At 48.1% G+C, this 14,732-nt stretch overlaps 1 protein-coding gene across 13 annotated transcripts in view; it reads left to right on the top strand.

Annotated features, from left to right (window-relative positions):
- Positions 1-14,732, top strand: part of TRRAP (transformation/transcription domain associated protein) — a 137,890-nt gene that overhangs the window by 83,531 nt on the left and 39,627 nt on the right. For all 13 annotated transcript variants that reach the window (XM_050783930.1, XM_050783928.1, XM_050783920.1 and 10 more), the window contains 9 exons: positions 205-351; positions 2,049-2,262; positions 3,071-3,196; positions 5,418-5,564; positions 6,487-6,686; positions 7,809-7,930; positions 8,244-8,457; positions 9,807-9,986; positions 11,340-11,486. In XM_050783930.1, coding sequence (XP_050639887.1) covers positions 205-351; positions 2,049-2,262; positions 3,071-3,196; positions 5,418-5,564; positions 6,487-6,686; positions 7,809-7,930; positions 8,244-8,457; positions 9,807-9,986; positions 11,340-11,486 — 1,497 coding nt within the window. The remainder of the gene's footprint in view (positions 1-204; positions 352-2,048; positions 2,263-3,070; positions 3,197-5,417; positions 5,565-6,486; positions 6,687-7,808; positions 7,931-8,243; positions 8,458-9,806; positions 9,987-11,339; positions 11,487-14,732) is intronic.

Below are 14,732 nucleotides of genomic sequence, written 5' to 3'. Positions count from 1 at the left end.
AGGGGGCCGTGAGGGGTCACGAGTCAGGCTGGTTGGGGAAGGTGTCCAACTGTGTGGAGGTCAGACGGAAGAGGGGTGGCTATGAGGTGAAGATCTGAGACAGCCAGGTGCAAGGGCCCAGGCACAGTTGAAACATGCTGTCACTGGAATGACTGTAAACTCGGATGCAGTGAAATACCAGCTGTAACTAGGATGAATTCCTAGGTTAATGACAACACCAACACGGCGGGGTCCCCTGGGGAGGTGCTCTCTCGCCGGTGTGTGAACCTTCTGAAGACCGCGTTGCGGCCAGACATGTGGCCCAAGTCTGAACTCAAGCTGCAGTGGTTCGACAAGCTGCTGATGACTGTGGTGAGTTCTAGTGTGTGAAGGGCCAGGGCAGGGCCACCAAGGCCACTAGCGGATACTGTCACCTGGGCAGGGACTGGACGTTTGTGGATCACTCTGAGCCTGACCCCTAAGCCCCAAATCTCCTGTCCCTTTTGCCAGTCATGGCCTCTCCCTTGTTGCCCTCCCCTGCTGATACCAGGGAGAGAGTTTGACTAATAGATGATGGCTTTGCTCTTGAGGCTTGAGAAGTTCGAGACCAGTCTGAGCAGCATAGTGAGATCCCAACTCCACAAAAGAGAAGAGAGAAAATTAGCTGGGCATGATGGTGTGAGCTTGTAGTCCCAGCTACTCAGAAGAGGCTAAAGCAGGAGGGTTGGCTGAAGCTGGGAGGTTGAGGCTGCAGTGAGCTGTGATTGGTGTCACTGCAATACAGCTTGGGAGACAGAGCAAGCAAGACCTGGTCTCTTAAAAAAAAAAAAAGAAAGAAAGACTATGGCTTCGGAACTTGAGCTCTCATGCTGGCCCCAACTACACGTAGGAGTGTTTAACCTTAATACAGTTGTCTTGCATTTTGTGGACTCGTTCCTAAAACTTACCTACCATTTGGCTTGGGATAAGCATTTTCAGCTGACTGTTGCAACAACCTTTAGGATGAGCTTTGGATTTTTAAAACAGATTTTAATGATAGAGCTATAATTTGTTATTAGGAGCTAGTCCCAAAATGCTAACTATTTTATTTTGGTGGCTGTTTTTTTGCTTATAAAAACCTTGATCCTGTACTCTTCTGGTGGCAACAAAAGCTATTTTCTTGCTTTATCCAGATTTGTTTTTCTAGCTCTTGTTAGGATTTGGAAACCTTTACTACTGAGGTTATAAAACCTATTGCAAGCACTTGTTATTCTGGACTACGGAGACCATGTTGCTTCTATTTGACCTCTGCTATGAACCATGAACTGTGTCTTCTATTTTATCCCGTTTCTTTGGTTTGTTTTTATTAGTTTTTAGTGCTGCCATCATCTGTTAGTTGATTCCATGATACGTAGTTTGAAAGATGCTTCTCTTTGGAAAGATGTTTGTTTTTTGTTTTTGTTTCATTTTTTTTGAGACAGTCTCACTCTGTCGACCAGGCTAGAGAGCAGTGGCACAATCTCGGCTCACTGCAACCTCCTCCTCCTGGTCTCAAGCGATTCTCATGCCTCAGCCTCCTAAGTAGCTGAGACTACAGGCATGTGCCACCATGCCTGGCTTTTTTTTGTGTGTGTGTATGTTTTTAGTAGAGACAGGGTTTTGCCATGTTGACCAGGCTGGCCTCAAGTGATCCATCCACTTCAGCCTCCCAAACTGCTGGGATTACAGGCGTGAGCCACTGAGCCCAGCCTGGAAGGATATTTGTATTTTTATATCTTAAGAAAATGGGAAGAGAAAAGCAAAATTCATTGCAGGAACTTTTTTAGAATTTTATGATTTCAAGATGTTAATATTGTTTATTATCGAATATTAATATTTTAATGAGTCTTTTTAAAAGAGTTTGAGTATATATTTAAAGTGATTTTATAAAGTAATCATACTTGTGAAATCCGGTTGTCATTCTCTAGTGGTTTTTTTACTTAGTCTCCAAATAATTAATCCAGTGCTAGATTTCGCTGGATCTTGTTTCTAGAATTTGTTGTCGTTGAGTGTTCGTTTCCTCTGTGAGTGGCCTGTGTTCTCCATTCCAGGAGCAGCCAAACCAAGTGAACTATGGGAATATCTGCACGGGACTAGAAGTGCTGAGCTTCCTGCTAACTGTCCTGCAGTCCCCAGCCATCCTCAGTAGCTTTAAACCCCTCCAGCGTGGAATCGCCGCCTGCATGACCTGTGGAAACACCAAGGTGTTGCGAGCCGTCCACAGCCTTCTCTCACGCCTCATGAGCATTTTCCCAACGGAACCGAGTATGTGGCTTTCCCACCGGTGCTTTTCTTTCAGAGTGGTCAGTGGGCGCGCTTGCTGTGAGAGCACTCATCCTCCAGTTACTATGTCGAGCGCTTTGTTTTTACTTTCCTTTCTACTTGACGTGGAGACATAGAATGGGCCGGGCGCGGTGGCTCACACTTGTAATCCCAGCACTTTGGGAGGCCAAGGTGGGCGGATCACCTGAGGTCAGGAGTTCGAGACCAGCCTGATCGATGTGGAGAAGCCCCGTCTCTACTAAAAATACAAATTTAGCCTGGTATGGTGGTGCACACCTATAATCCCAGCTACTCAGGAGGCTGAGGCAGGAGAATCACTTGAACCCAGGAGGTGGAGGTTGCAGTGGGCTGAGATCACGCCATTGCAATCCAGCCTGGTCAACAAGAGCAAAACTCTGTCTCAAAAAAAACATAGAATGGCAGCTGTCATTGAATTTTGTCTGCTTTGGAAATTCAGTTCTTCATCAATTGAACATTATTTTTTTAAGCTACTAAAGAGAAGTCAATTTAAAATATTAAAGTATTCAAATGTTGAACATTTGGCAGGATCAAATTTTAGCATGTTATAAATAAGTATATTTCAAGGAGATTCTGTTAGGTTTTTTGTGTATTCTGCATATAGTTGTGTAGAATGGAAACCAGCCTAGAGGTGAGGCCCATACCCTCCTGCAGGGAGAGAAGTCCCTGTGCCAATCCCTCCTGATACCCAAGCAGCCAGCACTCAGTCCCTGACATCAGCACTGGTGGGCCCACGAGCCCTAACCACAGTGCCTGGGTCCCCGCCCCGTAGGTACTTCCAGTGTGGCCTCCAAGTATGAAGAGCTGGAGTGCCTCTACGCAGCTGTTGGAAAGGTCATCTATGAAGGGCTCACCAACTACGAGAAGGCCACCAACGCCAATCCCTCCCAGCTCTTTGGTGAGTGTGCGTGTCTGTCCTGGTGTTCGTGGTGGCTCAGTTTGGCATCTGTCCCTGCACACTGGATGTGCTTCCCTTTTGGGAAGGGGCTCTGGTTGTTGGGCAGAGCTTTGAGCCGCTGCATTGTTCAGGTGTCTGTTGCCTGGGGCCCTCAAGGCTGCCGTCTCCTGTAGACCACCCCTCTTCGCCGATGCTTGCTCTATGCTCCCTCCTCAGCCTCCAGCACAGGCTTTGGTGTGAGGGATGTTGCCAGGGTGTGTGTGACTTGCCACCCTGGTGTCACCCCAGTGTCACACTAAACAGGCACCGCAAGAGCTACATGAGAATGTGTGGACTCTGCCTTTCACCACCAGCCCGCCTGTGAGTCAACCACTCACAAGATGAGAACTTGTCCCATCTCATTGCTTAGGCTCTGGCTGGCCCAGGTGAGACAGAAACTGCCTCCCTCCTTAGGTGATCAGGGCAGCTGGGTCACTCTGGCCCCAGGTACGCAGGAGTCAGATTTATAGATGTGCCCTCAGCTTTGTGGCAGACACATGTCTTTGATCCTAGACTTCGGGTTAGTGCCTCAAAATTTATTTTCTCCTTTAATTACATATTCATTGGGTGAAATTTTGAAAATACAAATGAAGGAATACTAAGTAGAAGTCACCTGTCAGGCTCTCTTTCCAATAGCAATCAGTTCCAGTATTTTAGAGTGATGATCATGTTCTATACACATGTATACAAATACCTATATAGATAGCCCTTGTTAGGCAAACGCTAGTCTGCATTTGCCAACTGAATGTATTTGGATGAGTTCCTTGCTCCAAACTTGCCAGAAGCTAAGGGAATTTGGTTAAAATGGTGTCCCTTGCTCCCTTAGCTTGCTCTCTCTCTTCAGGCAGCAGCCAGGTGCGGAGAGTGAGGAGTGCTTCCGGGTCTTTTTCTAAGTAGGGTCACCCTGCAGAAGATCCCAACTTCCATCCCAGGGCAGCACAAATATCTTCTTCCGCTGCTCATTCTCTGGAGGACTCTCATTGAGAAGGGCTGACCTCATGGACCCTCCCTCCCTCCTCTGTGGGGTATCAAAGGCCAGGGGCAGCCTCAGGGTAAGGTGGGCCTGGGGAGTTGACCACACCGTCGTCACCGTGCTGGATCTGGGGTGTAGTCTTCGCCATCTGCTCCATAGAGGAAAGCACGGCACTCGGGAACCACAGGGTATACCCCGTTTCCGTCACTGTCATCAACTGTCATGGGTTGCCTGGGTTACAACCAGGCTGGTCGTATGTTGACTGCTCTGGTTAAGAATTGGTCTTTTAACAAAGCTAGCCTGAAATCACCTCGTAACTGGCAAACACTCTTTGGTTGATCCATGAATACAGATTTAAAGTTTAATGAGTAGGGCCGGGTGCAGTAGCTCACGCCTATTAATCCCAGCACATTGGGAGGCTGAGGCAGGCGGATTACTTGAGCTCAGGAGTTTGAGACCAGCCTGGCCAACATGGCGAAACCCCGTCTCTACTAAAAATACAAAAATTAGCCAGGCATGGTGGCAGGCGCCTGTAATCCCACCTACTCGGGAGGCTGAGGCAGGAGAAGTGCTTGAACCCCGGAGGCAGAAGTTGCAGTGAGCCAAGATTACTGCACTTCAGCCTGGGCCACAGAGCGAGACTTGACATCAAAAAAAAAAAGTTTAATGCATAGGTCAAAATCAAGGTGATTGTCACAATGCCGATTATGAAAGATAATTCTTCCATACACTCGGTGTTTCTGTTCTAGTATTGGCTTTGCTGATTTTTATTGATCTTAGGCCGTTTTTCAGAATGAAGTGCAAATTGAATTCGAAGATAGTTGACATGTCCTCTAGATGGCTAGATTTTTTGAAAAAGGTTTTCTTCCTCTTTTTCTTATTTTTCCCAAACCTATTATAGGACTAAAAACTTAGGGTAATTTGCCATAACCCAAAAATAAAATCCAGAACTCAAGGTAAGAATGTTGTTTCTGCTGAAGCACAAAAATCAGTTCTCATTCATGGTGATTTGAACTAGTTGAGAATTAGGAGTGAAAATACAATGTTTCATTCAGAATGTAGCATGAGCCATGTAAAAGCTCACAGTGTTGACACTGGGATTAACTATGCCTTTGTTAGAATACGTTGTTTTAAATAATGCGTTGCTTTCACTCCATTTTTCGTGGTGGTTACTGTTCTGTAAAACACCTGGCAATTTCTACATTTTAGGGACCCTTATGATCCTCAAGTCTGCCTGCAGCAACAACCCCAGCTACATAGACCGGCTGATCTCCGTCTTTATGCGCTCCCTGCAGAAGATGGTCCGGGAGCATTTAAACCCTCAGGCAGCGTCGGGAAGCACCGAAGCCACCTCAGGTGATGTGCTGGCCACTGGGGGCCTTTCCTCAGACTCTGATGAACAGAGAACAGACTCTGTTGTGCAGGCTAGGACTGAACTCTAAAGGGAATGTACGTTCACCAAGTCCTGTTGTTTGGTTGTAATTCGTTACCATTTGCTCTTCAATGTAGGAGTTTAAAAAACAACTCATTGTTAAAAATTGACTGTTATTAAGCTGGATGTGGTGGCACACATGTGGTCCCAGCTCCTCAGCGGGCTGAGGCTAGAGGATTGCTTGAGGCCCAGAGTTAGAGGCTGCTGTGAGCTGTGATCACGCCTGTGAATAGCCACTGCACTCAGTCAGTGCAAAAGATTGAGACTCTCTCGCTCTCTCTCACCCGCGCGCGCGCACACACACACCCCTACGTAGTTTTAAAATCTGCGAATGTAAGAACGCAGAAATTTAAAAATAGTTGGCCTTTTATATGCTGCATTCACCACTGAGAGTTACCAGTGCTTACTATGAAACAGAGATTGCTTAATCAGAGTTGCTGTTTCTGAAGAGTTAAGTCACAGGTTCCAGAGCTGAGCAGTGGGCTCCTGGAATCTGGATGCTATGTGGAGGTATGGGGCTGCCTGGCAGGGGCTGTGGTGGGCATGGCTTCTGGGTGCACCTCAGAGTACAGGGGCCATGATTAGGACTTCAGAGCTGGGTGTGGAGAGGCCGGGGCCGCCTGCACTGGTCCGTCAGTTCCCTCATCCCTCTCCCTGCGGAGAGGGCTACACTTTCAAGATGCACATAAGAACGTATGAGTGCTTCAAATCCCAGAGCTCTAGTTGCAGGAGAAAACATTGAGGGGGAAAATGGGCAGAACCCAGCATGCCAGGCGAGGCTGAGTGGCTACCTGTTTAAATCAATGTGTAGAGACCCCTGGGTTTGTTCTTTCTTGGGGCGAGCAGGTACAAGTGAGCTGGTGATGCTGAGTCTGGAGCTGGTGAAGACGCGCCTGGCAGTGATGAGCATGGAGATGCGGAAGAACTTCATCCAGGCCATCCTGACATCCCTCATCGAAAAATCACCAGATGCCAAAATCCTCCGGGCTGTGGTCAAAATCGTGGAAGAATGGGTCAAGAATAACTCCCCTATGGCAGCCAATCAGGTGAGCGGGGACGGTGTGCCATGTGATCTTCCTTTCAATAAAAGAAAATTCAAGCCTCAACTTCTTGGTCTTTCTGAAACTTGAAGCAAAACATTCTTGTCTGCTGTAATTGCACTCACAGCATCTTTTCTTGATTAAGATGGATTTTTGCCTGTAATCCCAGCACTTTGGGAGGCCGAGGCGGGCGGATCACGCAGGAGATCGAGACCATCCTGGCTAACACGGTGAAACCCCGTCTCTACTAAAAATACAAAAAATTAGCCAGGTGTGGTGGTGGGCACCTGTAGTCCCAGTTACTCGGGAGGCTAAGGCAGGAGAATGGCGTGAACCTGGAAGGTGGACCTTGCAGTGAGCCGAGATCACGCCACTGTACTCCAGCCTGGGCAACAGAGCGAGACTCCTTTCCAAAAAAAAAAGGATTTTTTCAGTGCAATTAACAGATGTTAAATAGAAACTGAGTTGCTCATCTTAATGTGGCTTTGCTCCTCTTAAAATGTTAAATGAAGGCTCGCTTCTCTCATCCCAGCACTTTGGGAGGCCGAGGCAGGCAGATCACTTGAGGTCAGGAGTTTGAGACCATACTGGCCAACATGGTGAAACCTCGTCTCTACTAAGAATATAAAAATTAGCCAGATGTGGTGGCACATGCCTGTAATCCCAGCTGCTCAGGAGGCTGAGGCAGGAGAATCGCTTGAATCCAGGAGGCAGAGATTGCAGTGAGCCAAGATCACACCACTGCACTCCAGCCTGGGCATCACGGCGAGAGACTTAGGAAAAAAAAAAAAAGTTAAATGAACCTTGTTACCTTTTTATGGCAATAAAGATAAGACAAATAATACTAAAAGTAATAATAGAGACTATCATTTCACTTAGTGAGATGCTTGCAAACTTCTGATTTGTTTTATAATTTATAGTTGCGTTCTTTCTAAAATGAGTTGTAGCCCCTATGAAAATTGTATTGGCATGTCTTGATTTTAAGCATCCAAAGATAAAGCCATCTTTGCCTTACTGTTTAGGAATGACCTTGTTTTATTGTGCTTGACAAAATTGTAGGAGCTTAAAAAATACTAAAGCAGATGGTTGAAATACTTTTAACTGCGTCTTTTCTCAAATTTCATACAGACACCTACACTCCGGGAGAAGTCCATTTTGCTTGTGAAGATGATGACCTACATAGAGAAACGCTTTCCGGAAGACCTTGAATTAAATGCCCAGTTTTTAGATCTTGTTAACTATGTCTACAGGTAATTACAGCAATTAATCAAGTATTACATGTATTGGTCCTTAATGTGCTCCCGGCGAGCCAGTCATGAGTTTAATCTTTTACTCATACCTAAGTTTAAAATATTCATTTAAATACTAAATTGTGTGACCTACTTTGGTGTCATTAAAGGACCTTTTGTTGTAATGCTGCATGAGCCTGCCATGATTTATAAGATACCCTTGGTTTTCCTAGTGGCATTTCAGCAAGTTCACGTCCGCATCCACCTGTTTCTGCTTGTTTGCATATGGCTTGGGGAGTCCATCGTCTTGTTTCTCTCTGACTTGGTGTTACAGGGATGAGACACTCTCTGGCAGCGAGCTGACGGCGAAACTTGAGCCTGCCTTTCTCTCTGGGCTGCGCTGTGCGCAGCCACTCATCAGGGCAAAGTTTTTCGAGGTTTTTGACAACTCCATGAAACGTCGTGTCTATGAGCGCCTGCTATATGTGACCTGTTCGCAGAACTGGGAAGCCATGGGGAACCACTTCTGGATCAAGCAGTGCATTGAGGTAGGAAGACTCGGCTCACGTCTGTGGCCGGGGGGCAGCTGTGGGTTTTCTGAGTGGGGGCTCCAAAGCCAGGAGGTGTTCACACACACTGAGATGAATTGGAAATCTCCAGCACAAACCTGCTTCTGATCTCTAGGAAGAAATAAAGACTTCAGGGCAAGCGTTTCAGTGCCAGGCACTGGGTCAGGTGCTAAAAATACAGAGACGGATGAGATATTGGCTGTGGCAGGTCCATGTGAATTGGTCAGGGGAAGGGCACAAGCCAGGAGTCCTCTACTCCCTCCTTCCTTTGCCCCTGAGCATCTGCTCCCTCACTGCGGGTGACAGTTCAGGGCCCACTGGACACCACCATCTCTCATTAGGACGATGGGAACCGTTTCCTTAGTGTTCAACCACCTCCCCTCCTACTGATAAGTTTTCTCTGTCGTTACAAAATTATTCTTAATAAAGCAGGTAACCATACTCTTTCCATTGTGCGTGGCATAAAATCCAGCCTCCAGGCTATGGTCCCCAGGTGACTGGCCCCCCGCCTCTCTCTGCATCCCCATCTCATCTCTCTCTCCCTCCAGCATCCGTCTCCAGTGTGCTGGCCTTCTGTGTTCTTGAACTTGCCTCACTCTTGCTACTCAGGCTAATGTGCAGCTCCCTTTTAATTCCGTCAGTCCACCCTGTTTCCTGGCCACGTTACCACAGTGAGCACGTGCCTGGCTGTGTCCTTCCCTCTGACACTTCAGCTCCTTGAGGCAGGGGACACCATCTCTGTGCAATCGACAGATGAGTCTGCAGGGCCTCCATGACACCCAGTGGGTGCTCAGGGAATATTTGCCCAAGACGGCAAGAGTGGCGTAGCCAGGCAGTGTGCGCACGGCCCATGGGGAAGCATGGTGGAGTGGGGAGTGGCCCAACTCCAGAGGCAGGCAGGAGCTTCAGTACGTCACGGAGGGGCTGGCGACTCACACGGGGGAGCCTGCGCTGTCGCCTGAGGCTGCGGGAAGCCATGGGTGGGTGGACCGGGGTAAAGGGCCACTGTGTGGAAAGAGATGGTTCAGGAGGACGAGTCCAGGGGTGAGGTGGGAGCAGGCACTGCCTAGGTGTTCAGGAGTTAAGAGTGGCAGGGCCTGGCGTGTGCTATGAGTGAAGCAGAGGTCTTCTGTATGTGGACAGTGCCTTGGAGGGGATGGAGGAGAAAAAGCCCATCTGGTCGAGGAGAGGTGGGAAAAGGTGCTGAGCTCATACTTGTACCTGCAGAATCAGAGGTGCCCGAGTGAGGGGCATCTGGGAGATAAGTCTAGATGCCCCAAATGCCACACGCATGCCTTGGTTCTGTCTCCTTTCTGCACCCCTTGCAGCTGCTCCTGGCTGTGTGTGAGAAGAGCACCCCCATTGGCACCAGCTGCCAAGGAGCCATGCTCCCATCCATCACCAACGTCATCAACCTGGCTGATAGCCATGACCGTGCCGCCTTCGCCATGGTCACGCATGTCAAGCAGGAGCCCCGGGAGCGGGAGAACAGCGAGTCTAAAGAGGAGGTGAGGCCCTGCACCCCACGGGCAGAATCCCAGAGAGGAGGTGAGGCCCCGTGCCCCATGGGCAGAATCCTCGGTCCTGCAGAAGAAGTTTTTGTATCAGCTTTAGATTTGTTTCGGGCATGAACAAGGTATAAAAACCTGTATACCTAAAAGCTCCGAATGTGGTACCTAAGTTCAGCTAGGTTTTTTTTTTTAATTAGTTAGAATTGAGAAGCATCTTGCACTGCCATTTGGTTTCGAGATGGATCACATTACCATGAGATAGTACTGTTGAGAACAGAACATTTCCCTGTGCTGTGATTTTTCTCTCCGGGTGAGAAAAGCCCGTGTTCATTACAGAAAGCGCTGCCTGGGGGAGTGCTGCCTGTCACGCAGGGGCTGGGGCTCTAGTTGGTTCCTGCAGCAGCCTGCTCAGAACCCATGTCTCTGCTTAGTCCCAGGACAGGCAGCAGGGAACCTTTGCTCCTCCAAGAACCTGTCCCAAGGCTGATGCCTTAGTCTTGGTGGCTCTCTGTCCTCCATGAAGAAGTGGCTGCCACTGTTCCTGGCAGGGATTTTTGTAGACTGTGTCTCCTTAAGGTCGTTGGTTTTTGGAGGCTCAGCCCGCATGGAGGCTGCGTCTTAGGAGACAGTCACCCCGTGCTGCAGGTGGGCCCGGCACCCTCTTTGTTCTAAAAGGGGTGGTGCATTCCCTCTTCCATGTGCAGGATGTCTACTCATTAACCATTTTTGAATTAAGTTTTTTTCCTGTTGCTGGAACACTAGATTATCTGGGCGCTTGGCCTTCTCTTCCTGTGTGAAATAAATTGCCAACTCTGAAGGTCTTCGTTTTCAAGGGCACACACCAAATTGTCGATACCTGACTTCAAGGAGTAGTTTGAGTGTTGACTGACTTCTCCAAACCTTCAGACAGAAATAAGGTGTATTCCTTTCTGGGAAGAGTCATATAAAACATTGCACCAGCAACACGCTCCGCCGTGGCCCGGAGGCGATTCTCAGCCTGAGCAAGCCAGGCGGCTGGGCGACCGTGTTGCCTTTTGCGAAATGATAGACTCTGATTCCATTAATCTTTATTATTTTTACTGTTTAAAGTTGATTCTTTTAAATTTTGCTGTTCACAACCCAAATATGAAAGCACAGTGGTGGCTTCTTTATAGTTATTTTTTAAGAGAGAGAGATCTGGTCTAGTTAATCCGGGTTTTATTTTAGGATGGAAGATTATTTAAAGACTTGCACACTTCCAGGAAATGAACACAAATTTTACTCGCCAAAATTGTAACAAGAGGAGGTGTGTTTATTGGCTTTTCTTGAAGGCTTTGACTTTTTGGTTTTGCTTGCTGCTTTGTTTCTTAGGATGTAGAGATAGACATTGAACTAGCTCCTGGGGATCAGACCAGCACACCCAAAACCAAAGAACTTTCGGAAAAGGACATTGGAAACCAGCTGCACATGCTAACCAACAGGCACGACAAGTTTCTGGACACCCTCCGAGAGGTGAAGGTCTGTACGCAGCTTGGAAAGGATTCATTGCTTTCCTCCCATGGATGGTTGAAAGCCTAAATCAGGATCATTCCACAGCAGTGTAACTTTTTCTGTTTCTTTCCTTTTTCTTTTTGAGATGAGATGTTGCTCTGTCACCCAGCCTGGAGTGTAGTGGCACAGTCACACCTCACTGTGGCCTCAGTCTCCAGGGCTCAATCGATCCTCCCACCTCAGCCTCCCAGGTAGCTGGGACCACAGACATGAGCTGCCACGCCCAGCTAATTTGTTAATTTCTTAGTAGACACAGGGTCTTGATATGCTGCTCAGACTGGTCTTGGACTCCTGGACTCAAGTGATCCACCCAACTTGGCCTCCCAAAGTGCTGGGATTACAGGCGTGAACCAGAGATTTGGGAGTGTCACAGTGTCTTATAGGAGAAAATAGGAAAAAAATTAATTTCTCCACCACCATCTCTTAAAAGAAACAGTAACACTGTGTACAAAAAATGTGTGAGGAGACATAATAATGTTGGATTATTTTTCAATTGCACTAAAAGAGGAGAAAATGAGAAATTAATTTGCTAAATCAAGCCCACTTTGTGGAGTGGGGGCCTCCAGGTGCGTTTGTGTTTGAAATCTAGCCAGGTAGAGACTCTCTGGCTTCTGCAAACTCTCAGGGAAATAACGGGTCTGACTGGTTTTACGTCATGACTGTGAAGGACTGGTTGAAGCGCCACGTACCAGGTTACTTTTGATAAGGAGATGTTTTTCTGTTCTTTCAAGAGCTGGGTGGTTATTCTAATTATTCTGTTCATATCAGGAGCTAGGTGGGAAAAAAGCATGAACTACTTCTCACAAGTGATTTTTACATTAGAATCTTTTGGTGACCTGTGCTGAACTTGTGCGTGGGATCAGTCTTTGAACTTGTACCTGAGTGACACCACTGTCATCTTGGATAAGCACCCATCTTGCTTTTCTGTGGTATGGAGCGGGAAGCAGAGCAGCCTGATAGATGTGAGTGATAGCTCTCATGTCATGGGCCAGGTACTTCTTTTGTTTGTTTGTTTCAGACAGGGTCTCACTCTATTGCTCAGGCTGGAGTGCAGTGGCACGATCTCCGCTCACAGCAACCTCCGTCTTCCAGGTTCTAGCGGTTCTCCTGCCTAAGCCTCCCGAGTAGCTGGGATTGCAGGTGCCTGCCACCACACCTGGCCAATTTTTATATTTTTAGTAGAGACAGGGTTTCACCATGTTGGCCAGGCTGATCTTGAACTCCTGACCTCAGGTGATCTGCCTACCTCGGCCTCCCAAAGTGCTGGGATTACAGGCACCTTAATAGACCCCTGTCCCTACTGCTGCCACCATGAGAAAAAAGGGCTGTAAGCACATGTCCTGAAGCCCGAAGGCTGCCTTTGGCTGATGGTCACCATGACACATCACCTCGTCGTCAGCTGCCTGCGCCTCAGTTTTATCCTCAGCACCTGGTGGGAGTGCCATCAGGAGAGGAGGTTCCAGCAGTACATCATGTGAGGGGTAGGGATATTTGGTTTTACTCATTAAGATTTTTGTCTTGGTTGAATTGGTCACCGCTGTACACCTCCACGTCCTCTGTGGGGCTGTGGCTGCTCTCTGGATGGTGGCTGGGTTACACCAGATGTGGCTGAGAATCTTGGCAAATCTCACGGAGAATCTTGCCTGCAGGTGTCCCCATGGTCTTCTCTTAATCTGAGGCTTCATAGCCTGAGTCTCAGGGCCCATCTGTGTCACTCTTTGTAAGAGGATTGCTCAGGCCAGAGCTGCAGATGTCGTCAGCCATACTGTGCCTAGGTGTGTGTCACAGAGGAGACCCTCGAACTCAGTGCCCAGCACAGGTGGGCACACCATTGCCCCTGAGCCCCGTGTGCCACCCGCTTGCTGCATGTCCTTGGGCCGCTCTGACAGGGTGTGCCCACCTCTTAGCAGGGTGTGGCTCTCAGGGTACTTGGGTGTGACTTAATTCTTCCCTTCTCCTTGGGTTCTTCTGTGTCCTATTTTCCTCTTTCACCTTTTACATTTGATCTCATTTCGTCGTTTCAGCATCTTTTTACTGAGAGCCTGCTCTGTGTCAGGTGATGTTCTGGACGCTGGAAACACAGTGGTAGCTGTTCCTCAGCAGGTTGTACGCTCTAGTGAGGGGAAATAATGAACAGAAAGAAGTGCTAATCCCTCAGGAGGCGAGATGGGTGCCGGGGTAAAGCAGCCAGGGCTGGCGGGGATTGGAGAGGGTGGTGGTGTGTTATTTCATCTTCTGTGTATTTATGGGAGTTGAGATTTTTCATGGAGCAAGATGGGGTTATAAATCATTGTGTTTGTTATTTCCGCCCTGACGTTTTCCTTCCTGGAGCTCCTCTACTTTGTGAAGTGGTCAGGTGCCACCGGCTCTTCTTGGACTCTTGGATTCTAAATCCGGAGAGGGTGGTCCTCACCCCAGGCCCACAGACTCGTTCACCTCATTTCCCGGTCTGGCCATTGTTCCCTGTGAGAAGCCTGTGGAGGCAGCAACCCCTCATTGGGCTCTTTTGACGCTGTGAGGACCACGGGGTCCTCACCCCTGCACCTCTTTGGGACGGTGTGTACATCAGAACAAGCTGTGGACTTGGGGAGCAGGAGCCGATTGTAATCCTGAGACACAATCCTGAACGCTGTAATCCTGAACGCTGTAATCCTAAATGTTGAAATCCCTAAAGATCAAAATTTCTAACCTCTGAAATCCCGAAAATATAATGCTAGAAAAAATAATTTAAAAATGCTTTAAAACATACACAGGCACACCCCAAATAATACTTTACTAGGTAGGTTTCCAGGCATTCCTTAGTCAAGTGGACTCCATAAACATGGCACCCATAGGCATCTCCTTAAACCATGCAGACAGTAGCAGGTCATAGTTCTGACCTGATGCAGCTGTCCTATGATGATGATTTTCAGGAATTTTGACCTTTGAGGATTTCAACACTCGGGGTTAGGGCGTTTAGAATTGTGTTTTGGGATTCTGATCCAAACCCCCACAGTTGGAGTTGAGCAGCTTTATCAGCAGGTCAGTGACCTCGCTGGGCCCTTTGGTTCTCCCCAGCTCTTGGCCTCTGCTAAATTGACGTGGAGCTGAGAGCCCCCGACAGGCTGGTCAGGGTGAAGTGTGTGACCATGTGAGGGGAACCGTACTCACTTCATCACAGCCCTCCTCACAGGGCAGCCTGATGCCAGATACTTGGGAGCGTTCTTTATCTAG

Source organism: Macaca thibetana, chromosome 3 (assembly GCF_024542745.1).
Source record: "Macaca thibetana thibetana isolate TM-01 chromosome 3, ASM2454274v1, whole genome shotgun sequence".
NCBI lineage: Eukaryota > Metazoa > Chordata > Mammalia > Primates > Cercopithecidae > Macaca > Macaca thibetana.
The sequence above is the reverse complement of the archived record's forward strand: the minus strand, read 5'-3'. Positions and strand labels throughout refer to the sequence as shown.